The 25671-nt window shown below is 33.9% G+C and overlaps 2 protein-coding genes across 2 annotated transcripts; one reads left to right on the forward strand and one right to left on the reverse strand.

Moving 5' to 3' along the window:
* The first annotated feature begins 669 nt into the window (after positions 1–669).
* On the forward strand, positions 670–4161 carry LOC135681256 (protein-lysine N-methyltransferase SMYD4). Its single transcript, XM_065195626.2, has one exon. The coding sequence runs from the start codon at positions 1056–1058 to the stop codon at positions 3444–3446; it is 2391 nt and encodes a 796-aa protein (XP_065051698.2). The 5' UTR covers positions 670–1055; the 3' UTR covers positions 3447–4161.
* Positions 4162–4863: 702 nt separating this feature from the next.
* Positions 4864–16650, reverse strand: LOC135681260 (MAGUK p55 subfamily member 7). The gene is made up of 17 exons (XM_065195632.2): positions 16388–16650; positions 15884–15996; positions 15117–15194; positions 14278–14361; positions 13728–13853; positions 13114–13195; positions 12741–12826; positions 11498–11575; positions 10922–11053; positions 10481–10545; positions 9722–9774; positions 8362–8490; positions 7962–8048; positions 7774–7854; positions 7352–7554; positions 6632–6763; positions 4864–5352 (listed from the first exon to the last, which is right to left on the reverse strand). Exons 1-17 carry the CDS (start codon positions 16413–16415, stop codon positions 5179–5181), a joined length of 1731 nt encoding a protein of 576 aa, XP_065051704.2. The 5' UTR covers positions 16416–16650; the 3' UTR covers positions 4864–5178.
* Between the last annotated feature and the right edge of the window lie 9021 nt (positions 16651–25671).

Genomic DNA, 25671 nt, shown 5'->3' on the forward strand with positions numbered 1-25671 from the left:
ACTTGTATCCATTTTGCATTTCAGTACATTCCCAATAAAACTACCTAACTGCTGAAAACTTTTCAATTATTTTATCGGGGTTTAAAACTCCCAGGACATCAAAATCTGCTGCCATTAAACATAAGGAAACAATGCGCTACTGTGACATTGTGGACCTTAGTTCACACTCTCTTGATTTACCCTTTTCAGCATGGTGAAACATTTTTCACCGGAGAAACCTCTGTATGGCAAATTGAGCAACAAACTAAGTGCAGTCATTGCATTAGGGGAAACTCCAACCAGGAAAAGCGAAAGTTGCAAAATCCCTGGAGTAAAAACAAATTTCGAGGCTCCCTGCTAACGGCGCGAGCTTAAAGTTCTTGTGATCAGGCCCTTTATTCCATACTTATAATGGAATTCGTTACTTTACGAAGCCCCCTAGCTCCATTCAAACACAAGATTAAAATCAAGAGCACTTAAAAGGCTTTTAAAATTGTGCAAGGGGCCCCCTAAATTGAAGAATTTTAGAGGGGGGGGGGGGGGGGGTTGTTGGTTAAAATTGTCCTGACTAACGTTTTGTCTTTGTAGGTAAATTTTATTTTGTAGAAATCTGGTGTCTGTGGTTGAGGTGAGTAATTGGTACCAATTATTTTTGTTCCTTGTTTCTGCCTTGCAATTTGACTTTCTTTGCATAAAAAGGATTAGTGATGCAGCTGGGAGAAAATTTTCGGGAGACGCAGCGGCTAGGATCAGGGGCCTACAACCCCTGAATTGATGGCAACATAATTGATCGAAAGTTATAGAAGCTTTGCAACTTGGTTCAAATTTGTATTAAAACTTTATCTTAAAGCCCCCATCCCCAAAATTCAGAGCATGTGGTAAGTATCGTTCTTTCGCCTTCAGGAGTATGACAAAATTCGTTAATAAAGTTTGTAACCTTGTGTTTGAATAATGGCGCGTTCGTGAAGGCCCGTGGAAATTTTTTCATGGCAAATGGATATCCTTTCAGGCACATATCAATTTTAGTATTCATTAAGAATCTGTACTCGAAAAAGGAATTAATATTTTTTTAAAGGATGACTTTTCAGCAAACTCTTGACGATTTAACCGAAAAAGCACTGGCAAAATTGGATGATGGGCCTAATTACAGAGAGAACAATCTTTCAAATGAACAACTTATCCTTGCCCTGCTAAATACACCTATTGTTGTTGAAACTCTTCAAAAATGGATTGACAAAAAAGAACAAGTGGAGAGGAAAACATCTTCAAAAAATTATGAGAAGGGGGAAATCTTCCGCAAAGAGGGGAATAGATTTTATGTCGCTGGTCAGAACTCAAGGGCTCTGGAATTGTATAACGACAGTATCAGACATTACCCATGGCCATTAGAGGGTAACAAGAATACTGGTTCAAAAGAAAATCACGGACTTTCCCTTGCTTACGGCAACAGATCGGCAGTTTTCTTTAATGAAAAGAATTTTCAAAAATGCCTTAACGATATTGATAAGGCTATTCAGCTAAATTATCCTGAAGATTTAAAACACAAGCTGCTAAAAAGGAAAGCAGAATGTCAAATTGCATTGGGAGAAGTTCTAGAAGCCAAAGCTACACTCTCACAAGCCGAAGACAGTATTTGCCAGCATAGAAAAAAGATAAAGAATACAGATCAACTGTTATCAGCCATCAACAGATTGAATGAAAAGATTTCAAATCTATCTACCACTGAAACGAAGCAAGATGAGAAATGCAGCACAGATGAGACATTTGAAGTCAAGTATGAAAGCAATAAGATACTTCAAAATGCTTCAGATGGTGTAGTGATAGCTAACAGTGTATCAGCAGGAAGACATCTGGTTGCCAAAAAGAATTTCAAACCTGGAGATGTGTTAATCTTAGAGAAGCCATATGCATCTATCATTTTCCAAAATTTTTACAAGTCACAATGCTGGCATTGTTGTAAGACCTCTGATAATATTATACCCTGTTTCAACTGCTCTGTTGTTACATATTGTTCTGAGAAATGCCAAACAGATTCATGGAAAGAAAATCATTTCTTGGAATGTTATCATGCTGTTAAGCTGCAACACCTTGGCATTGCTACTATTGCACTTCACATTCTTCTCAAAAACGATGTTCAAACACTATCCCAAACACATTTTGCATTCTTAGAGACTTCATGTCATGACATGCTTCCATATGGGTCACAAGATGAAAAATATTCTACTGGATATAAGTCTGTGTACCATCTCATCACAAATGCCAAAGAAATGCCTTTTTATGATATCATCCAGTATGGTATTATGGCTGTAGCTTTACTACTAATGCTAAAACAATCAAAGTTTTTTGAAAGAGATGAAATTGTTCAAGACAAAGATAAGATTGAACTTGAATATGGAACTATTTGGAAAGATTCTTTTTCAGATTCACATTCTGAGAATTTAAACGATGTTGATTATATGGAACTGCTTTATGGCAGCTTGCTTTGTAAACATATTCATCAGGTTGTTTGCAATGGCATTGCTGTCACTGGCATTTGTGACATCCCAGATCCAAAATTATCTGCTGTGTCCGAATATGGGCAACTTCGTTATGGCACTGGTATCTACCCGACAGTATCTCTTATGAACCATTCTTGTGATCCAAACTGTATACAAAGTTTTGTTAACAATACTCTAATCATCAAGGTAGCTAAAGATATAGAGCCAGGTCAAGAGATGACCATTTCTTATGGCCCAATTTATAGCAAACATAAATGGCATGAGAGACAGCACACTTTAAAGAAACAATACTTTTTCACATGCCAGTGTCCCAAATGTCAAAGTGGTCCAACTGGTGGAACAGGATATATGGATTACAAGTGTCAGCATTGTGCTGGACCTATTCCTGATCTAGATTATGCTGTTTGCATGGCTTGTAACAAACCAATTGATAAAAGCTGGTTTTTAGACCTTCATCATAAATCAGCTGCATTGTATATGCAGTGCATTGGAGAACCTGACCAATCAATCAAGATGCTGAGACAGTGCCTAAAGATGCAGAAGCTTATCTATTACAAGTATCATAGAAGTCTGGCTCATACATATAATGCTTTGGCATATAATATGGCAGATGAAAATAGGTATTCTGAAGCTGTAGACCACTTTGAAAAATCTCTTGACATATTGAGAGCAATCCATGGAGATGACAGTGTAGAAATTGGCCATAATTTGGTGACATATTCTGAATTACTCATGGAAGTTCTAAAGGAGCAAATGAGCAAATGCTGTATGTCAGGAGAAAAATCAGTGTTTGAGTTGGCATCAAAGTGTTTGAATGTAATTCAAAAAGCATTAAATATATTGATGAACACAACATCAATGACATCAGGGTCAGACTTCATAACTGATCTCAAAGCAAAGGAGAAACATCTTAAAGATTTCCTTAAAGGAAGTGAACTCCTAAATAATCAGTTTAAAACAGAGTGTTAAAGGTTTTTTTTGAAGATGTAAAAATCTGTAATAAAATGATTGCATAATTTGGAAGCAACCATGAGGTGTGTGAGGGGAAATATAAAAAGTCTATCTATCATTCCTACCAAAGGGAAGTAGGCTATATATACCATGAGAATTTTCTTTTTGTAAAGAATGATGGGTATTTTGAAGCAAAGTATAAAAAATGTTCATTTTATGGGTGCTTTATTACAGTTCTATTTTAAACATTTTTTCTCAATTAGAGTGTCCACAATTTTGGATGGTTTCTGATGTTGTCACAGTCATACCGCAAGATAAGAGAAGAATTTATATAGTTTTCAAACCTTATGATTTTATGCATCTTTGGTATAATGGGCCTGTGTTGATATTTAGGATCTTTCCATAAAAATTTTAGTTAATCTTTGTTCAGAGTGATTTAGCATACTTTCTAAATTTTGTTGTATTTTATTCCTTGCTGTCCATTGGCAGATAATGTGAATTTATTTAATGGCTTAGCTTGGTTATAAGCATCTGTTCAAATGTTTGCCAATTTGTTTTGTTTGTTTTACCCAATAGATTTATTTCTCTTCTCATTTAGTTCCTTAATTTAAGTTCTCAATATTTTTGTGCTTTGCAGACACGTTGAATTTTGAATTGTTTCTGTTTTGAGGGTTGTAGCATTTGATAAGACTACGGTAATGATATAGTGTGAGTTCAAAAGAAATTGTTTTCAGATTGTTTGTTTTTTACCTTGCAAGTCTACCTACACATTAACAGTTCAATGATAGAAAATATAGACATTTGAGTGAAGGTAGAAAACTTTAACCACTGACAGCAAATTTTGAATCATGATTTTTTTCATTTTGATATAGTGTACTTTACAATATTTTCCATACATTACAATATTTGGAAAGGACCATAGCAAAATCACATTTAATTTCTTTCATTGTAACCTAATGACAGATTTTTGCAGGAAAAAATACCATAAGTCAATTGGGCTAAGTGTAAGAATGTTTTGAAAATAGCTATTTTGCCATCATATGAGTAGATTTTTTATATCAAATGTTAATAATTTGGCTGTGAAATAAAAAATCCAATCTATAAAATAATGATTTGAAATAATTAAAAGCTCTATAAGCCAATTTTAACCAATAAACACTCTATTCAACCTGTTCAATGACAAACAAAGCCATTGCAAGATGATTTACTATAAATTCACAGGAGATAAGTTGAAAGAAAACAAGGAAGGATTCCTTCGTTGAAAGTTTTTACAGTACAGAATGGGTTGTGTAGAAGACAATAATTATTCTTCTTGGTTCTTGGAATAGTTTTTATCAAGAGGCCAAGCATAATATAATACGGGTAAACAAGTTAGCTTAAGCTATTTTCGTATCTTGAGGCCAAGCATGACATGATACGTGAAATGAAAACGATCTCCTCTAGGCCGTTATGCATAAAACAAAATAAATTACTTTAATAAACAAATATTACCTGCCGACTTTTATTTCCATTTGACGAAGCAAAAATAAACAAAATAATTCTGGTTCATATCATATCAACAAACTTCCAAATATTATCCTCAACCTCCAGTCTTCTGGTAGTCACAAAATTGCCGCCAGTTCTTTCTATCCAGAGCGAGGCCAACCGGATATGGTACAAAACCATCGCGTGTGTTCAGTTTTGGACCACAGAACTTGCATTCACCATAAATGTATTATAGCATCGCTTCCAAAAAGTGACATTATCCGAACTACTGCCATCTTAAAGGAATCCATAATGGCTCATTTTCCATTCTGTGTACCGAATGATACAATTGGTTAAGTGTTGTTTCCATATCTTCCATTTTCAATTCTAAGTCAAAGTAATGTCCATAATTATTCTCAATCTCTTCTGAATCAATTAGCGCCTTGTAAATCTCTTCATCCTATAATTGAAAAGGTTCTTGTTTGAACTGGAAATGCTTCTACACAAAAAGTGTTTAAATCTCTGTTTTTGGCTGAATATTCACATTTGAAAAGCTGTTTTGTCCAAACATGTATATTGCAGACAATTATATAACAACATAGTTTATAAGGATACTAAGAACTGCTAAAAATATAGGGGTGGGCTTAAAAGAAAAATAAAACTTTCTTTTCTCATATGATGGAGTCAATTAAGAATAATTGAAGAGTATAATTCGAGAATTATCGGCGTAATATTGAGAATTTCTTAGGATATCAAAGCATTCTTATGAAAAATTGAGGTATTCTCATGAAAAAAAAACCTAATGGCTATGTGCAAGGATGAAACTTGGTACATGTTATGGGCTAGCATAATTATAAAAGACCGGGTCGGGAGTGGGGAGAGATTCTCCTGTTGAAGTTACAAACAAATCGGTCAACAGATATTATCGTTAGGACAATTTCAGAAACCGTATATGCGTTTTTTATGTTTATAATTACTAGTGTGGACGAAAAATAAAACACAAGCAAAACGACCATGTCGATGCTAAAAAGTTCAAAACAAGACCTTTCTTAATTCGATGTAGGAGTGTGAGTTATTGGAAACTGGAATAATAGTTGTTATTGTTGCTATGTATAGGAATTAGTTGAGAAGATAAAAAGAAGTGTATGGAAAAATAGACAAAAACTTTCTGCGTTTATTTTCTATGCATACCTATGTTTCTGGATGATTCGCTACAAGACTAAATCTCACAAAATCAGCCAAATCTCTAAAACAAATTTCAACAAGACATTGCAGTTAAAGAAAAACCACAATTTGTCTTCTATAGCAGGTCTCCTTCTTCCGTTCATTCTTGTATCTTCTTTGAATGGTTTTTCTCTTCTTCCCTAATCCCATTTCTTGCTTTTTGGTAAGAATTATATGTGCTGCTTTTGCGTCAACGCTAATACAGAATTTTCTCTACAATTAGGTCAATGAATAAATTCTTTTTGCCTTTTATGTTCAAAGGGACATTAGAACAACCCAAGAATCAATAGATGGAGGGACCTTATGTTTCCTAAACTTTAATCACAGAGATTAAACAACAGCTTTTGTATGTAGGCAATGCTACCAAATTTGGAGAGAAACGCTTAAAAAAGGGCAAGCTTTTTATTTCAAAAAGAGCAAGCTAACTTAGCATTTTGATAAATACGTTCAAAGACTTCCAATCTACAATTGATGCTAAAAGCGAAAATAGAAATAATAAAGCTAAACGAACTTACTGTCATAATTTTGCTCCCAAACAATGAACTCTCCTGATTTGCTTTTAAGTTCGTTTTGAGTACTTCTATATCCGGTGCTTTGATAAACACAACAAACGGGTGCAGGTTTGTACTGCACAAAACTGGTAGGCTCTAGAAAATGAATCTCTCATTAAGATATAAACCAAGAGTTTCGATATGAAAAGCTTTACATTGCAAGTATGATTTACTTTTACAAGCTTTTCATTGCCATTATGATTTTGATGTGTTGAGACCTTTTCCAAAAGAAAACTAAATGGCTAACGTTAAAGGAAAAATAAAAATAAAAAACTCATTTGGCAGTCTTGATAAGACAATCTGATAAGACTAAATGACTCGTGCTGTGGTGAAGGCTCTCACAACAACTGATTCAAAATATGATTTTATATATGCGAGTTAGATATGTATGGTTAGATTCAGGTATTAAAGGCAATCGACAGATACAAAAGTGGCTTAAGCCATCCGTCAATCAAAATAAGTGTGTGAGTGGAATCACAATCACTTATTGGTCAATTTTTGTTTGAATGATGGTTTAAGTACCTTAAGTATCTAGCATATAATTGACCTAGCAGCAAATGAGCTTTGCAAGGGACACGATCCCCATATTATCATGGGAAAAAAGCATATTTGCTATTATCGTTACTGAGTGACAACCAGTGACGATGAATTGTTTACCATATACCAATTAGTTTTTCAGCTTACCTCTGGGTTTAAATACAAGACACAAGTTTTGCCAGAATTTGCAATCTCCATGACCGAATCGATGCTGATTGCAAAAAAGTGACCCTTGAATACTTCCACGTTAATGAACGAATTCGATCGAATGCCTTTTTCCATGTCATTGCGGGAAATGTAATGAAAATCTTTATTTACTTTCTCAAGTGACTTTTTAGAGCGGGATGTATCTGAAATGAAAAGAGAAATCAAATAAACAACAACGTTTGTATGAAAATATAGTGATAATGAAATGACATGAACTTGACAGTGACATTAAGTCTTGGTTGACATAAAGTTTTGACTGACACGAGATGTGCTGGTCACTAAACACAAAAAACTGCTAAAATGTCTGATAATATGCAAAGTAAGAGAAAAATGCTGTTTTCTTTATAAATGTTTTTACTCACAAGGAACTGGAGTTCTAAACTTTTCAGCATTGGTTTGTATTAACCTTTCCTTTAAATCTTCACATTCTAAAACCGGAACACCTGAAAAATAATATAAAACAAGTATTAGAAGCTATCCAGTAACAAACCCTCTCACCACAGAAAGATGTGACCTTAAATGATAAAAGCATTAAGCAACATAAATTTACCTGTAATGACAATGGGCCTGCGACGATCGAAATCAGCCATGATTTGTGTTACTTCTTCATAAAATATTATCTCTTCCGCGTGAAACTCTGCAGAAATAGAGTAATCAGGAAACTTTAGGTGAACCGAATGTCTTTTGAGTTTCAGGTTAGCATTAAACGTGCAATAGAGACGGTCTGTCCTAGCAGAGCAATTACAAATTTATAGTTTCGTAGGGTTTTTAACTCAAATCTGAGTTTTTCTGCAAATTCAGCCCTCTTTACAAAACACAGTGAAGAAGCTAATAACAACAGAAAAAATGTACCTAACATATATAGAAATCTAGAAAATAATTGTGACTTTTAAGAGCAACAAACTTTGATTATGCTTTCAATAATGATAAAAGTTTTGAAAGTGACGTACTCTCACTCTGCATAGCTTTGTACTTCACTTTCTTTGGCTTCTTCTTTGACGCTTTCTGGGTCGGGGATTTAGGTCTTGAGTTATTCAAGCAGTTTCTCTCTCTTGGTGACAACGAACCCGAACATGCTTCTAAAAATTGTGTTTACGTACAGTGGTTGAAATGGCTAATTCATATCATTCGGGGAATACTTCAACTTAGCTCGGCAACAACTGAAGGAGGATCAATGGAAAACTGCACTGCACTTTCGACGCTTCTAATGGTATTATAGTCTTTCAACTATAACCGTTGTAACTGTGGGTTTTACGAGGGGCTAATATGCATATTTGAATTGATATATTAAACGCTGATAACAGAAATAACAATACAAGACCAGCAGGGAGTTGGTATTTAACCTGATTCAGTGGGTTAACAATCAATTCCAGAAGGGCGTTAGGAATTTGAATGATAAAAAAATTTCGCACAGCAAATATACCAGCAATGAAAACCAAGGATGAAGTTCTAAACTGATGACGTCATAAAAATCTATTTTTAGAACTTTTGAATTTGGATCCCATAGCCTGAAAGAGCATCATGAAATACCTCTAAATATGCAAAATCAGTCAAACGTGTTATGAATTGGCTGAGATATGCTTCATGTGTTTTGGCTCTTTCCCTATCAAACCTCTGTATTTTGGTCTCTGTTCATAACTTTATGATCTTATGTTTGAAACAGTGGTGGAAATTCAGGCTTTCGTTTGGGGGTGCTCAGGTATACTAATTTCCGACAAAGATAATCTTAGATGGGCTTTCGACACGTGAAACGCCTGAGCCCCCCAAGCCCCAAAGAATTTTCGCCACTGGTCTGATACACTTAAGATACAGTTTGAAATATTAAACATAACAGCATCATATTACAATATAATAATTAGCGTAAACCTGTGATAAGATTACTTTTTGCCAAAGGTCTTGTAGCATAACACATTTAAGCCTGTCTTGTAGTTCCAAAATAATTTTTAGATACAATATGATACTTTTTGTTTCTTTTTCATGCAATGATTATACAAATAGTGTTACTAGAAATATTCTTTTACATTTTAAGAAGTACTTTGGTTACTTTTTACTTTCACTGTGACGAAAAAGTGTTATACAAGTAGCTTGAAGATACTTAACTTTTCAGTAAAACTACCTTAAAATAACATAGATTTTTAGATTTGTTTGCACTCACTGAAGCAGGCCTTCAATATAGTGGTAAATTGGCTTGTCAAAAGATATATTTTTCATTTTCTCTTCTACCAATAGTTTCGTAGCTAGATGCAGCTTCGAGATATTGCAAGGTATTTTGCAAGTACTTTGTACGCTAGCAATCTGTTAAGACCTTACCTATTTCTCCATTAAAACTGTTGCTTGGACTCCATAGTTTTAATGCCAGACGTCTATAAGAAAAAAGAATGTTTTTAAAATGCAAACTAAATAGAGCAAATAGTTGATATATGTATGATGGCACCAAACGTGGCTGAAGTCCAAACCCACCCCTAAGTCTCATCAGGAAGCACAAAAAAACAACGAAATGTGATAAAACTCAGAACATGGTTTGCTACAACGAAATTGAATACAAATTAACAGTTGATAAAAAAACAAGCAGATAGTCAATATGAAATAGGTTAGGCCTAGTAAGAAATACACGAACAAATTAAAGTAGTAGAAAAAACTGAACAAAGCGAATATCTTACGAAAAACGAAAGCTACTATAATTAAGAATAATAAAGTACTCACAATCTATTTGCCTCCATAACTATAACCGCGAAGCATAAACAACTTTTTTTATGTTCACGTGCCGTCACTAAACAAGTCTTCCGCTCTGGAGAAACGCTCTCCGTGTCTTTTTACTTTAGCCTCTTCTTGACTTTACTTCAGTGATATACCCGAATAAAACCCCAAAAAATGTGTGCACAGCAAATATAGTTATGGAGACTGACTTTACTTCCATTTCAATACAAGGATGACAAGGTAATCGTAAAATTGAACAATCAGAGTCTGGGTTCTATTAGATCACGTAACTATGTGAACTAAACACCTATCAACAGCTAATTTCGACAAAAGAGAAAGAAAATATCAGGTTCTCAAAGTCAAGTCGCTTACTTCTCCTGAAGCTGTCGACTCGGGATCAGCCCATACTTAGCAGACTTTGATCCATATTTTCGTGCCTGTAAATGTAAAGATTACGGTAAAATGGCAGGCCTAACGCAAAAGTTACATTTGATTCTACTGACCAATGATAAAATACCTATCTTGCACTGTTCCAGACCTATAGTTTATGAGGTTTACATTACTTTTGATTAAGATAAACGACGAAGTAATGACCAAAACATAAGTATTAAGGTTTAAAGTTTGAAGTGCAGACTCAAGCTAAAAAGTTGTTTATCACTTAGAAATGCTGGAGTTACAGAAAATGATTATACCCATTTTGGCTGTAAATCTGTTTAAGTAAGGCAATTTTCCTATTTCAGCATCCAAAGAGAATACAACGATAGTATAATAGAAATGTATTTAATGCTTGTACTGTAAATTGTATGAATTTACCTGCCACCATTTTGGTTCACTATTGTCGATAATCTCGAGAACATCGCCTTTACTGAAAGCCAACCCAGCGTCTTTACATGGAATATTGGGATCTTCTTGCGGAGTGTAGTTGAAATGTGCCCGCAAAAATACCTAGAGGTATTACGAATGTCGTTTTTACAACTTAAATATTCAAAGAATCATGGCAAATACCATGGCAAGACCGAGAGATTCAATAATTTCAGTTAGCTAAGGATAAGTAAGAACAAGATCACTATATAGGTTATATGCAGATAATAAACAACTTGAGTTGATTGTAAATAGACAGAAAAACCAAGCTTGATCGACATATGCTTCCTAACAGATAAAATTCATACAAGATATCCGGCAAAAGCAGGCTATATAATTTATTAAAGGATACGCAACGTTAAAGGCACTCTATCTGCACAAGTTCCATTGTTGAGGAGTGCAGCTCACTCTTAACATATCAATGTAGCTTGGTCTTGACGGAACATATTACATCACAGTTGGTTTCATGTTAGCAGTTCATCATACACAAAAGTCCTCCTAACAAATATATATTAGAAAAGAATTAACCTTTTCTCTGTCTTCTTCGTCCTCTGTACTCTCCTCCGACGATAATAATTTGAATTCGACTATCTCACTATGCAGCCCCTAAGGGAAACGATAAAGAATTACTCGGCAAAAAAAACGAGGAACTGTTTACTTATCAATCCCACTTTTCAATCTCTGAAAGAAAAATAACAAATTTTCAAATTAACGAAAACAAGAATTTTTCATTATCAATCAATCCTAAATACAATTCATACACAAAACTCTACAACTAAATACATTACAACACTAAGAACTAAAAACTAATTATGCTGAAAACAAATAAAAAAAGTTACTTTACATGATTGAATTTAAGATCGACTGATCGGTAACCCCCCCCCCCCCATTATAAGGTAAACTAATCGAAAGAGAGCCATTAAAAACAAAGAACCAAAAATTATTTTAAAAACAAAGACAGTACATATTAACCAAGAACCAGATGAACCTCAATTGGATAGATCATATGTGTTTATTTAAAGTTTAGTTTTGTGAAAATGAATCAAGGAGGTAACTTTTCAATTTTGAGCGAAAAACCACAGTAGAGCTAGCAACGTGTATGAACAGTGGCAGAGTATTCCGAAGTCTTGAACCAAAGTACTGAATTGTTTGTAGACCATACAATGTAGTATTTTTAACAGACTTTAAAAGATCGCCTCATGAATTTGGCTGAAAGTATTCATGAAAGTATGAAGGAGATAGCTTATTAGGGGATTGATAAACAAAGGTTAAGATGTTCATGTGCAGAATATTCATAATTTTCAAAGTCTTTAATGATTAAAAAATTGGCGTGCTAGGAGAAAAAAAGGGTTCAAATTTAATGCAGCGAAGAATTTTCTTCTGCGCTTATCAAATAGCGATACTTTATTCAAACAGGTACATCATTGAATAAAAACTTCTTACATCTAAGTTATGATCTGTAAGAACATCAATTATACCTTTGGAAAAAATTGTTTTAAGTTTGATGCACCTATTTTTAAAGTAGCCAATCAGTAAAAACAGCATTCGAATGAAAGCCAAAGTACCGTAGAAAGGATAGAATTGTTTGAGGAACACTGTTGTCTGACCATCGAGAGAGAAGGAATTGTTAATTGGAAACAAATTATTTTGCTAACTTTTACGAGGAGCACGAGCAGCCCTTCGAGAGATAGCAGTCGAGTCTATTGAAGACTAAATGAAACTACTGTAGCTCTTAAGGCACATATTTCTGGATTTTTTATGAATCACCTACAAGCAGAGAGACGGCAGCATCCAAAGACATGTCATTGGTCTCCACGCCATTTATTTCCAGTATCTGATCTCCTTTCTTGAGGCTTCCTGAATAATAAAAAAGTTTCATGAAAGTTTGTAGCGCATTGTAATTAACTGTGGAGAGAACAGCGAAAATGATTTCACTTGAAGGTAATCTAAATTCATATATGTGGCGCAGTTAGAGCTTAATTAAGATACGGAAGTAAATGCCAGCAGTTTGGAATTCAATGCAAAATTCACTTCTTAGCAATATTTTTACAAAATATAAACCAAGGCTTATGCTCAAATATTGCTAAAATACTTGCTTTTCACCTCAAACTTACAAAGCAACAAACAGAGTAAAGAAGTAGTACCTGTTCTGTGCGCAGCACCTCCATGAAAAATCCTTGCAATAGCAATTCTGTTACTGAAAGGATCTTGCCTTATTGTTGCTCCCTGAAAGACAAAAACAGTTATATTATTTTCTAGAAAAAGCAGAATTAACTATGACTCATTCTTGGAAAATAGCCTATTTGTATTAGTATTTTGAATATTTTGAAGATTGCATAATTATTAAACCGTCAAAAATGCGAGGCTTGCACCAAGATATGCTTGCCATTGAAACCAAATGTATTTGTATGATGATTTCATTTCTAGAAACACTTTTGTGATTGACATATCGTCATGATTAAATAAGGTGGCCCATGCTTCAAAATGTTTATGATAGGCTGTTTTGACAAAAAAAACTGTGGACAAAAATGGACTGGAAAAAAGCTTAACTATAATTATAAAAAACTAGAGGCAGAGATGCCTAATGACATAAGGATCTTAAAGAAAATTCAAATTGAATGGCTGCTTTTACAGTTATCTGATAGCAAAATAGGGGCTTACCAGAGAGAGGCTTATTGAAAAAAGGGGACTTCAAATTATTACTAAACAGTAGTAAAGTAAAAAAGAAGTTGTATAAAAGAATTTACAAACAACTCACTAAAGGCTCGGCAGGTTTCTTTTGGATTCTGACAGACTTGATTTGAGCTCTGCTCTCTTCATCTATGTTATCTATTCTTGGTATCAATCTCTCATTTGCAATCAAATCATGGGTTGATAGCAAAGCCTATGCAAAAAAATGCAAACAACTTACAGCTACTGTCTGTTTAGTTAAATTGCAGAGCAGATCACAGGATGATAATTTCAAGTGATTGCCCTACATTCCAGATAGAAAATTTTATCAGGGAGACCAGTTGGAGTGGAATGTCAGCTAGTAAATTGATTAAGTGGTAACCCAGATACACATCATTTTGAACTACCTACAACAGAACAACCTATAGCAGTCTTGTGGCTGCCTCTGTTAAAAATAAAATAATTCATTTATTTCTTCAAGCATTGAAACCTGGAGTAAACCAGGATTAATAAGACAACAAAAATGGCAGCACCAGTGAACAGTGGAAATAAGGGTAAACATATTGAAGGATTAATAGCACCTGATTAAAAAACAATCAAAAGGGCAAACAGCACATAGATAAAATGTCATACACTACCTGAATATGAGGATCTTCAAGAATGTCCACCAGAACTTCTATTAAGGAACTTTGTCTTCTTTTTCTTCTCAACTGCAAATATAACTGAAAGAAAAACATGTTATTATTTTAGGCATAGAGAGTAAAAACCAAAAAATAGAAATATGCTTTGAAAAAATAAATTGGTTAATAAAAAAGGAGAAATAGAGTAGTCACTAGAAGCTGGCTACAACCAAGATGTGGAAGTGCGACAGGACCGCACCTAAGATTGTAATGATTACATAAATTAGGCGCAACTGGCTTGGACTGTTTTTGCTCTTTTGATGAGTGCATTTTATGTCTATTTAATCTTACTTTTAGCAAACTGATGAATTCATCATTCAACTATGCTACTTGAAGCTCAATCCATTTCAAATATATACATTGATCTTGAATGTTATAAGGTAAATTACCTTGGATGTAGAAAGGCACAGGTTTGACACAGACTATTACATTCAAGGGGGGTTTTCATATCCCATTAGATGACAGAGTTTGTGTGCCATACCTTTTTGGCCAACAAGCTTAAAAATTTAATGAATATGCAACAGTAGATTGGGAAAACATTTTCAATGGGGGAGTCATGCCCACCATGATGCCCTTAAATTAAAGGCCCTGGATAGGCAAATCATCAAGCAAAACCCACAAGAAATAATTTGGGCTTTAACTAATGCGCTTTCCATAGTGATTTGTATATAAGTAAAATGCTGAAATTTCTTGATATTAATTACTTAATGAATTTATTAGATATCCGAACTTCATGCATTTATTATTTACTGATTGATTTGTGATGCATATTCAAAACTGAAAATGATAAGCATTACCAGTTTTGCTTCCATAAAAGCCCTTTTTGTTAATGGTGATGGTCCCTTACTTTGCACACTCTCAACTGCTTTTTCAACCTGTTATAACAAATTCTTCAGTTAGCTTTATGACCAATGATTCCTGAACAATTGATGAATTCATAAGATTTCAAACAATCACTCAGAAGATTCCTTAAATTATCCATTCTTTGCCAATTCCACCTGGTATTCACAATTTGCATAAAACTCAGGATACAAATATAATGTGTAAGAAGTATGAAATGCAGGGTATATTGTCCACCAGATTCTGTGAAATACGAAAAAAAGTCAGGAACAAAGCAAGACCACAAGCATCCAATGTAAGGAAGTAGATTTTAAAAGAAATTAAATTAAATCTATTCTAAAATTATTTTTCATAACACTCAATTTTTGTCATCATGTTGGTTTGTTCCGGGCTATTTTTCATAAAATATTACATAGGTAAAGTTTCAACTTTTTTAAAGGTCACAAGTTAAGCTTGCTTATATTTGATGATTTTTAGACCATTTACTTGACAAAGAAGAACAAAAAATTTTGCAAGTCACTCAGAGTCCTCTTTTTGGCCATTTTAGATGGAGACATTTGACAAATTGCATTTTGCCGAAGACTTTTCTGTGTCTTTCTTAAGATAATTTGATTATTTGCAAATTCCAATTATGCCATCAAGTATAGCATTATCAAATCACAATAATTTCAGCCAGGAAGCACAAACAAAATGCATAGCAAAATAGTAGTGATTGTGGCATTACCTTCAGTAGGGATTTGAATGTACTACTTCGAAAAACCCTTCCCAAAAGCTCCACTTCATCTTCCTCTAAATCAGCTTCAAGGTCCGTTAAATGGCCCAGCATTGCTTTAATTGCTTAAAATGATAGATATTCTCTTCAAAATAGCGCAAAATATAACATGCAAGTTGATAAAATTTCCAAAAACAATAGTAATGTTTTGAGGAAACTATTTCAAACAAAATTGATAGTCAAGTCAAATGATAGTCAATAGATTAATGTAAATGATAGTCAAGTCAAAAACCTGGTTCTTACTGTTGTTGCAATTAATACGTAATACTTACTACACAAGCATACTAGTAATTTACTTTTAAAAAAATCACAAAGTGAAATTAGGAATTTAATAATTTTGGCTAAAAAGAATTAGAGGTACACAATCAAGTGATTTTTCGATAAGAATCAGGCCAGCGAGTGCAGGCCTAATTGTTGTGAAAACTTAAAGTAAACAACAAAGTAAAGTTCAGTTACTGTTGTGTTCTCTTTGCTTCCCCGTCATGTCTAACAAAATACTATGAGCCTCTTCATCCGGTTTTCAATACTATTTCTATAGAGGCAACCAACACTGGAACACTGCCATCTTTGAATGTTCTTTTCGCTCACCAATTCAAAATCAAAACATGGATCAAAGAGAGATCAGCCTCCCTTTTTTACCGTTGTCATGGTTGTCTATTATCCTCAAACAGATCTTTTGGAGCACATATCTCTATGAGAGTGTTCCAGACCAGTGGGGTTCCCCAGGGCTCTCTGCTTGGCCCTCGGCTATATACCATATATGTCAATGATTTCCCAGAATCTGTCACCAAAGGAGAGTTGTACATGTTTGCAGATGACACAACCATTTTCACAATTGGAGACAGTGTTGATAAGGTATCTCTATATGCCTTTAAAAATCTACTTTTTTTAAACATATCCCTAACCAGTGAAATTTACCAGCCTACCGCCTTTATATATATTTAAACAAAATTTTTCTATACTCTTACATCCTTAATTTTTTATACTTACTGTTATAGACTACTTCAAACTGAAATGGAAATTATAATCTTGAGTTTAAATACGTCACTAGGACATATGACTCGATAGCTCCTTGCGAGTTTTTCTCATGTGTCCTTCAGCATAACAAAACCACTTTATCTGATATAATTAATCAATAAAATTTTTGAAAATGCTAACTTTTGTATTTTAATTTTTAATTCTTGGTATATTGTAATTAACATTTGTTTTTGCTGATAAAGATTTTGAGTTTGAGTTTGAGTTCTCCAGGAAGTAACGAGTCAAGTTAGGACATGGTGCAACCTTAATCAGCTGACCATCCACGAGGGAAAGACAGATGTCCTTATCCTGTATTCAAAGAAATTTATTGGCCCTCTATTGCCAATCAAATTGGGTGAAACTGTGATCCAGTATAAATCGTATTCTGATTGCTTAGGAGTCAGAATCGACAGCAAATTGTCATGGAACAATCACATAAAAAGGAATTGTAAATCCTTTAATGGGAAGATAAAATTAATGAGAGATTTATGCCTGCCAAAGGAAGTGCTGGAAACTTTGTATTTTAGAACAATAATCCCAAATGTTACCTATGGCATCGCAGTATGGGGGGGGGGGGGTTGTTGCTCTGCATCATTGTTCAATGACTTAGAAAGAATACATATAAGAGCAGCAAGATTATTCCATAAAGTTCCAAAGGATATTGACAATGGAAAGGTGTTAGATTTTGATGGTTGGAACACACTGAAGTACATGTACACAAAAAGAATTTTGACTTTAACTCATAGTGGTTATTATAATGCTAATATTGATGAAATTAACAATATGGTATTAAAAGAAACCGTTAAGTATTCATTAAGAAACTCATCAAAAATTAAACTAAACCGACCGAGAACTGAAATTGAATAAAGGACATTCAAACATAGAGCTGCATTAGTTTGGAACATTATTCCGGATTATATTAAGTCACATAGAAACGCATCAGTATTTAAGAAAGAACTAAAATCAATAGCTTTTAGAAATCTTTTAGAAACTATTTCCTATGAAAAAGAAAACAGTGCCATAAATTGTAAAGACATTAACTACATATACTTTTAGATTCTCTTTTTGTAGGCAATTCTAAAAATTTACATTTTAGGTGGTTTTAATCTAAAAGATTTGATTAGTTTAATATTGTATTAGGTTTACTTCAATTTCGTAGATATTTTCCGTTTTAGATAGCTGGTCCACATCGGCATTGTTTGCCGCCCAAATTTCAAACCTGCTTAAACAAATAAACAATGTATGTATGCATGCATGCATGTATGTGTGTATGCATGTATGTATGTATATCAAAGAGTTGAAGAAAATTAGACTGCATGATTTATCTCTACATACATGATTTACATACATAGACCACATGATTTATCTGATTTATCACATACATACATATGTATGTATTTATGTAATGACTCTCCAGACCAATACCAATGTGACCCCCGAGGTTGCCAGCCTCGATTGCAATTTTATTTAAGGCAAGGCAATAAGGCAAGCAAAAAGCCTGCCCTCCCTTCCGGGCGAAATGGAAATCTTTTGACACTTTTAGTTTATCTTATCACATTATTTTACATTTGATTGCTCCTTGCCATTTGGTGTTGTTCCTGCCTATTGTTGATTGACACAACTTCAATGTATTTTTGCAGCGTGCGCAGGCCCTGACAGAACAGAAGCTGAACAAATTGTAATGAAATGGAGAGGCCACGGAGGTAGAGCTGCTTCACGGACAACAAACAAATATACACTCCCTTCCCAAAGTATTCGAACGGTCGGGTAAAATTTCGGGCCTAATTTTTACAAACGCTATGTTAGTGAAAAAGGAAGATCAAATTTTGGCAAGAAAATAAATTGATGGCATCAGGAAATAAGCAGAATAAAGGCAAAAATGTTGCTTGGAGAGATTTTACTGGGAAAATGGGTTCTCAAAAGTTACAAAAAATATTTAACTCAAATCATCTTAAATATATACAAAAATTGACGTTTAGAAAACATGACTCCCTTCAAAAGAAATTTATCGACACTAGTTAACTTAAGTTCAATTGATAAACAACCTGCTGTAATAGTTTCCTGAAATTGCTCAGTATTTGCTTCTTTTTTCTAGTCGCATGTTATAAAAGTTAAAATCACCTGAAATCACCTGAAATCACCTGAAATCACCTGAAATCACCTGCAAATCACCTGATTTACCATGGGATTCATTTCTATGGATCTTACCTATTGCTTCATAAAAAATCAATATTTCGTCTGTAAAAGAAAATTGTCAGGGTAATTGTTTTCACGAAATTGAGTCCGTGTACACCCACTACGCATGTACAAAACAAATACGGTATGAAATTCGTGCCCTACATTATTTCTTTTTTTGCTACAAACGGGATACCGGTATTACAATATGCCAGTATTAAAAGAGTGTGATATGTTATAACATAACGCAGAGCATACCCACAGCAAGAATTTGCGGAGTGCACCAACTTGTGAAGACCAAAATGTTCTGTAGTCGAAATTCAATGCAGGATGGAATGTATTTCTTGTTTTGGAAGTCCAAAATGTCCCCGAAGAAGGAGAGGGAAGTACACTCCCCTCACAAAAGTATCCGGACAGTTTCGAATTCAGTTGCGAATCTGTTGTTAGAGAAAATTTTTTAACAAATTCCAAAGTCGATTTTCGTGAAAACGTTTGGCCTCAATCTATTTATTTGTCGAAAAAATAATCTTATCGATATGTAAGCAAACTCTGTGAGGTTTTTACTCAAGATGGTAGCGACCGAAAGAAAAGAATTGACTTCTGAGCAGTGTCTAAAAATAATATTTTATCATAATGGTGAGAAAAAGCTATCATTAAATTGCTAGTATCTTTGGATGCACAAAGACTGCCATTTTCGAAATATGCAAAATAAATTTAAAAACAAGAAGCATAAAAAATTATCATCATTAAGTTAAAAAAGTCGTTATCGCCAACCTAAATTTGTTTTTATCTGAAAGCGCAATCGATCTTCGAACTGTCCAGGTACTTTCGTGAGAGGAGTGTAGAAAAAAACTTAGAGAATGACTTATAATTGAACCACGAAAACTGTAGAAAGAAATGTTGTTTAGGGAACACATAATGCTGTAAATTGCTCAAAATAGCAATACCTTTCCTCGTTGAATGAAAATACCAAATTTCTGTGCTAAGCAATCGTAAAAAGTGAAAAGCCTCGTTGAAGAACGACAAAAAAGTGTCACTTTTTGCAAAATTTAAACTAACGATTATTATCTAGAATCTCCGACACCTAAATGTTATCTTCATCTTCTTCCTCTTCCATTTCATTTTTCTCTTCCTCTTTGTCTCTTCTTTTTCTACTAAGTCATCCTCTTCTTCTTTTTGTTCAAGCTTGGTTCTATAAACGATGAAGTAGGATACAATTGATATGATCAAAAAGCATTTTCAATTATTTGAAAGGTAAAAAAGAACCTCGAGAGAATAGGCTGGACTGGAAGGCCTAGAGCTTTTCTCCAAAATACTCGGCGTGAAGTGAAGAACCTGCCCTCAAGCCGTTGTTTTTTATCAAGCCGCATCCACATCCTTTAAGCCGAAAACCGTTGCCATTTTACAGCGAAAGATGCAATCCGCAGAAAAGCCATGGCAACGTCCTTGAGCCACATTTAGAAATATGGTCAAGTCCATGAAACTTTCTTTGTTCAACAGGTCGGCTTTCTTCCAACATCACACTACTTATAGCAAAATATAGATCGCTTAAGCCTTGAAAGTCCTTTCTTAGAAATTGTAACACTTAAATACAAAAAGCAGACAGCTATCGTTATTTCTCCGAGAAGATAAAAGGCCTTGCAAGGGGTTTTTTTGCTCCCATGTTCCCGTCTTGCTGCGCCAAGAGAAGGTACCGATCACATTGGAGGTGGCAAAGCAAACGGTCAAAATTTGTGAAATTGAAAGCATCGAAATATATTCATAAGAAATCCCTATTTAAACCCTTGTTGTGTTGCAAGGTCTATTTAGAAGTATAAAATTCAATAAGTTTCATATCTAACAGCACCCAGTCATAACCTCTTATTAAGCTGATACGCTATTGGTGTGTCAGTTTGATAGATTTAGGGAAAGTTTCAATCTTCAAAGTGATTCAGCATTTAATGTGTGCTTACAATAGCTGAATTCTTTATCCGATAACAGGCCTTATTTTAAAGAAATTTTATCACTGCACAATCAGGGTGGTTTCATAAAAAGATTACCTCTAGAGGTAGGTAGGTTGTGCAAGGTGCGTGTCAGAGGTAGGCATGCAATAACCAGGGATCTTGGGGCCCTGAAAGCCCCTAGCGGATCCAGGGCAGAGCCCTGGCTAAAAAAGCATATCATCTCAAAGCATTTCCGTTTGCAAAAGTGCCATAACTGGAGCGTTTGCAAAAACCGGCACGTCTGCAACTGTGATGCAAATGTGTGCTTTGATGGGTGGACACTGAATGTCAAAGGTTATTTGGTGCTCATTATTATTCATATTTGATCATGGTCTATTTGATCATGGTCTGTTTGATTGGTGTGATCGCTATCATTCCTGTTGCTTGGTGATCACTGAAAACATGTTTCTACATGTATGGACATATCTCCCATATTTATTTTAGATGAGAATGTACTCTTTACAATGCACTATCAGAAAATTAATTCCTATTTTGTTTTGTTATGTTACATTCAAGAGTTGATATTTGTGTGCGATACTTCAAAATATAAAACTTCTAAATTTCTGAGATCAGTGTATCTTGAAAAGGAGTACTAATTTCATCCAGAAATCCAATAAACGTCAGTGGAAAAAGGGGACATTCTGATTTTCATTGTCAGGAAAAGGGTAAAAGGGGGGTCTTTTATAGCATCATGGACTAGGGCGGGTGGGCTTTGCTTATTTAACTGCAGCCATTGGGTCCATGACACAGCGACAAAAAGAGTTTATATCCTTTGTTCCGGAATAGCTGTAATATAGGCATTAACGTTAGGGTTTATGTTCGCTACTTTAAGAAATCCCTAATAAAATACAATGGAAAACTTGTAATCTATTCCCTATCTGAACCTAAAAAACCATTGGTTTCAACCAGTCAATGTCAAAACCTCTTCTGCCCTTCAATGCTTCTTCATCACCCTCGTAAGTTCAACTTCGCCATTTTTTCCATAAAAATCCATAACTCTGGATACGCAAAAAAAGTCAAAAAATGTAAAGGTTCAAAAATAATTTTCTTTTCTCGAAACAACTTAAAACAACTTGAATTATGTCGCCAATACTATTTGAAAGGTTTCGTGAAGATATCACGACCGTATTTGTAGAAAAAGGATTAAGCCATATTTCTAAAAAATCCATGACACCGGGTATGCAAAAAAAGTCAAAAAACGTAAACGTTCAAAACTTGAAACAACTTAAATTATGTCCGCAATACTATTTGCAAAGTTTTGTGAAGATATCACGACCGTATTTGTCGAAAAAGAATTTAGTCATTTTTCCAAAAAATCCATGGTATGCAAAAAAAGTCAAAAAATTCAAAGGTTCAAAAATAATTTTCTTTTCTCGAAACAACTTAAAACAACTTGAATTATGTCGCCAATACTATTTGAAAGGTTTCGTGAAGATATCACGACCGTATTTGTAGAAAAAGGATTAAGCCATATTTCTAAAAAATCTATGACCCCGGGTATGCAAAAAAAGTCAAAAAACGTAAGCGTTCAAAAAAAATATTTTTTCCTCAAAACAACTTGAAACAACTTAAATTATGTCCGCAATACTATTTGAAAGGTTTCGTGAAGATATCACGACCGTATTTGTAGAAAAAGGATTAAGCCATATTTCTAAAAAATCCATGACCCCGGGTATGCAAAAAAAGTCAAAAAACGTAAACGTTCAAAAAAAATATTTTTTCCTCAAAACAACTTGAAACAACTTAAATTATGTCCGCAATACTATTTGCAAAGTTTTGTGAAGATATCACGACCGTATTTGTGGAAAAAGGACTAAGCCATTTATCTAAAAAATCCATGAGCCCGGGTATGCAAAAAAAGTCAAAAAATGTAAATGTTCAAAAATAATTTTTTTTCCTCGAAACAACTTGAAATGACTTAAATTATGTCTACAATACTATTTGAAAAGTTTCGTGAAGATATCACGACCGTATTTGTCGAAAAAGGACCAAGCCAGTTTTCTATAAAATCCATGACCCCGGGTATGCAAAAAAAGTCAAAAAATGTAAACGTTCAAAAAAATTTTTTTTTTGCTCGAAACAACTTGAAACAACTTAAATTATGTCCGCAATACTATTTGAAAAGTTTCGTGAAAATATCACGACCGTATTTGTGGAAAAAGGACTAAGACATTTTTCCAAAAAGGACATGACCCCGGGTATGCAAAAAAAGTAAAAAAAATCGTCAGTATTCCCCAAAAAAAATTTCAGCATTAAGTAAGTTAAAAGCTATAAGATACCTTTTTCAAACATTGCAAGATTTTTCCGTGAACTTCCAAGTGATGTCTGAAAGAAAGAGGCCAGGTAAACATTTAAAATTCAATCACTTTACATAATCAGAAAAAGTCAAATAATGTAAATGTTCAAAAATAATTTTTTTTGCTCGAAACAACTTGAAATGACTTAAATTATGTCGCCAATACTATTTGAAAAGTTTCGTGAAGATATCACGACCATATTTGTCGAAAAAGGACTAAGCCATTTTTCTAAAAAATCCATGACCCGGGTATGCAAAATAAGTCAAAAATGAAAATGTTCAAAAAAATTTTTTTTTCTCGAAACAACTTGAAACAACTTAAGTTATGTCCGCAAAACTATTTGAAAAGTTTCGTGAAGATATCACGACCGTATTTGTCGAAAAAGGACCAAGCCATTTTTCTAAAAAATCCATGACCCCGGCTATGCAAAAAAAGTCAAAAAATGTGAACGTTCAAAAAAAATTTTTTTTTGCTCGAAACAACTTGAAACAACTTAAGTTATGTCGGCAATACTATTCGATAAGTTTTGTGAAAATATCACGACCCTATTTGTCGAATCAGGACCAAGCCATTTTTCTAAAAAATCCATGACCCCGGGTATGCAAAAAAAGTAAAAAAAATCGTCAGTATTCCCCAAAAAAAATTTCAGCATTAAGTAAGTTAAAAGCTATAAAATACCTTTTTTAAACATTGCAAAATTTTTCCGTGAACTTCCAAGTGATGTCGGAAAGAAAGAGGCCAGGTAAACATTTAAAATTCAATCACTTTACATAATCAGAAAAAGTCAAATAATGTAAATGTTCAAAAATAATTTTTTTTGCTCGAAACAACTTGAAATGGCTTAAATTATGTCGGCAATACTATTCGATAAGTTTTGTGTAGATATCACGACCATATTTGTCGAAAAAGGACTAAGCCATTTTTCTAAAAAATCCATGACCCCGTGTATGCAAAAAAAATCGAAAATGGAAAAGTTCAAAAAAAATTTTTTTTTCCTCGAAACAACTTGAAACAACTTAAATTATGTCCGCAATACTATTCGATAAGTTTTGTGAAGATATCACGACCGTATTTGTCGAAAAAGGACCAAGCCATTTTTCTAAAAAATCCATGACCCCGGGTATGCAAAAAAAGTCAAAAATTAAAATGTTCAAAAAAAATTTTTTTTTGCTCGAAACAACTTGAAACAACTTAAATTATGTCCGCAATACTATTCGATAAGTTTTGTGAAGATATCACGACCGTATTTGTCGAAAAAGGACCAAGCCATTTTTCTAAAAATCCATGACCCCGGGTATGCAAAAAAAGTCAAAAATTAAAATGTTCAAAAAAAATTTTTTTTTGCTCGAAACAACTTGAAACAACTTAAATTATGTCGGCAATACTATTCGATAAGTTTTGTGTAGATATCACGACCATATTTGTCGAAAAAGGACTAGGCCATTTTTCTAAAAAATCCATGACCCCGTGTATGCAAAAAAAATCGAAAATGGAAAAGTTCAAAAAAATTTTTTTTTTCCTCGAAACAACTTGAAACAACTTAAATTATGTCCGCAATACTATTCGATAAGTTTTGTGAAGATATCACGACCGTATTTGTCGAAAAAGGACCAAGCCATTTTTCTAAAAAATCCATGACCCCGGGTATGCAAAAAAAGTCAAAAATTAAAATGTTCAAAAAAAATTTTTTTTTGCTCGAAACAACTTGAAACAACTTAAATTATGTCCGCAATACTATTCGATAAGTTTTGTGAAGATATCACGACCGTATTTGTCGAAAAAGGACCAAGCCATTTTTCTAAAAAATCCATGACCCCGGGTATGCAAAAAAAGTCAAAAATTAAAATGTTCAAAAAAAATTTTTTTTTGCTCGAAACAACTTGAAACAACTTAAATTATGTCGGCAATACTATTCGATAAGTTTTGTGTAGATATCACGACCATATTTGTCGAAAAAGGACTAGGCCATTTTTCTAAAAAATCCATGATCCCGGGTATGCAAAAAAAGTCAAAAAGTAAAATGTTCAAAAAAAATTTTTTTTTGCTCGAAACAACTTGAAACAACTTAAACTATGTCGGCAATACTATTCGATAAGTTTTGTCTAGATATCACGACCATATTTGTCGAAAAAGGACTAGGCCATTTTTCTAAAAAATCCATGACCCCGGGTATGCAAAAAAAGCCAAAAATGAAAATGTTAAAAAAAAATTTTTTTTGCTCAAAACAACTTGAAATTACTTAAATTATATCTGCAATACTATTTGAAAA

Source organism: Rhopilema esculentum, chromosome 12 (assembly GCF_057945365.1).
Source record: "Rhopilema esculentum isolate cy_ngs chromosome 12, ASM5794536v1, whole genome shotgun sequence".
NCBI lineage: Eukaryota > Metazoa > Cnidaria > Scyphozoa > Rhizostomeae > Rhizostomatidae > Rhopilema > Rhopilema esculentum.

What these genes read in the sequence shown, in the direction of transcription:
- LOC135681260 (XM_065195632.2), bottom strand. Translation starts at nt 16,415, where the DNA reads ATGACGGGGAAGCAAAGAGAACACAACA. An exon ending in GTGAACCAAAATGGTGGCAG is followed by an intron (nt 10,546 to 10,921) that starts GTAAATTCATAC and finishes TTACATTTACAG; the next exon opens with GCACGAAAATATGGATCAAA. An exon ending in CAGTTTTAATGGAGAAATAG is followed by an intron (nt 8,491 to 9,721) that starts GTAAGGTCTTAA and finishes CACAATTTTTAG; the next exon opens with AAGCATGTTCGGGTTCGTTG.
- LOC135681256 (XM_065195626.2), top strand. Translation starts at nt 1,056, where the DNA reads ATGACTTTTCAGCAAACTCTTGACGATTTAACCGAAAAAGCACTGGCA.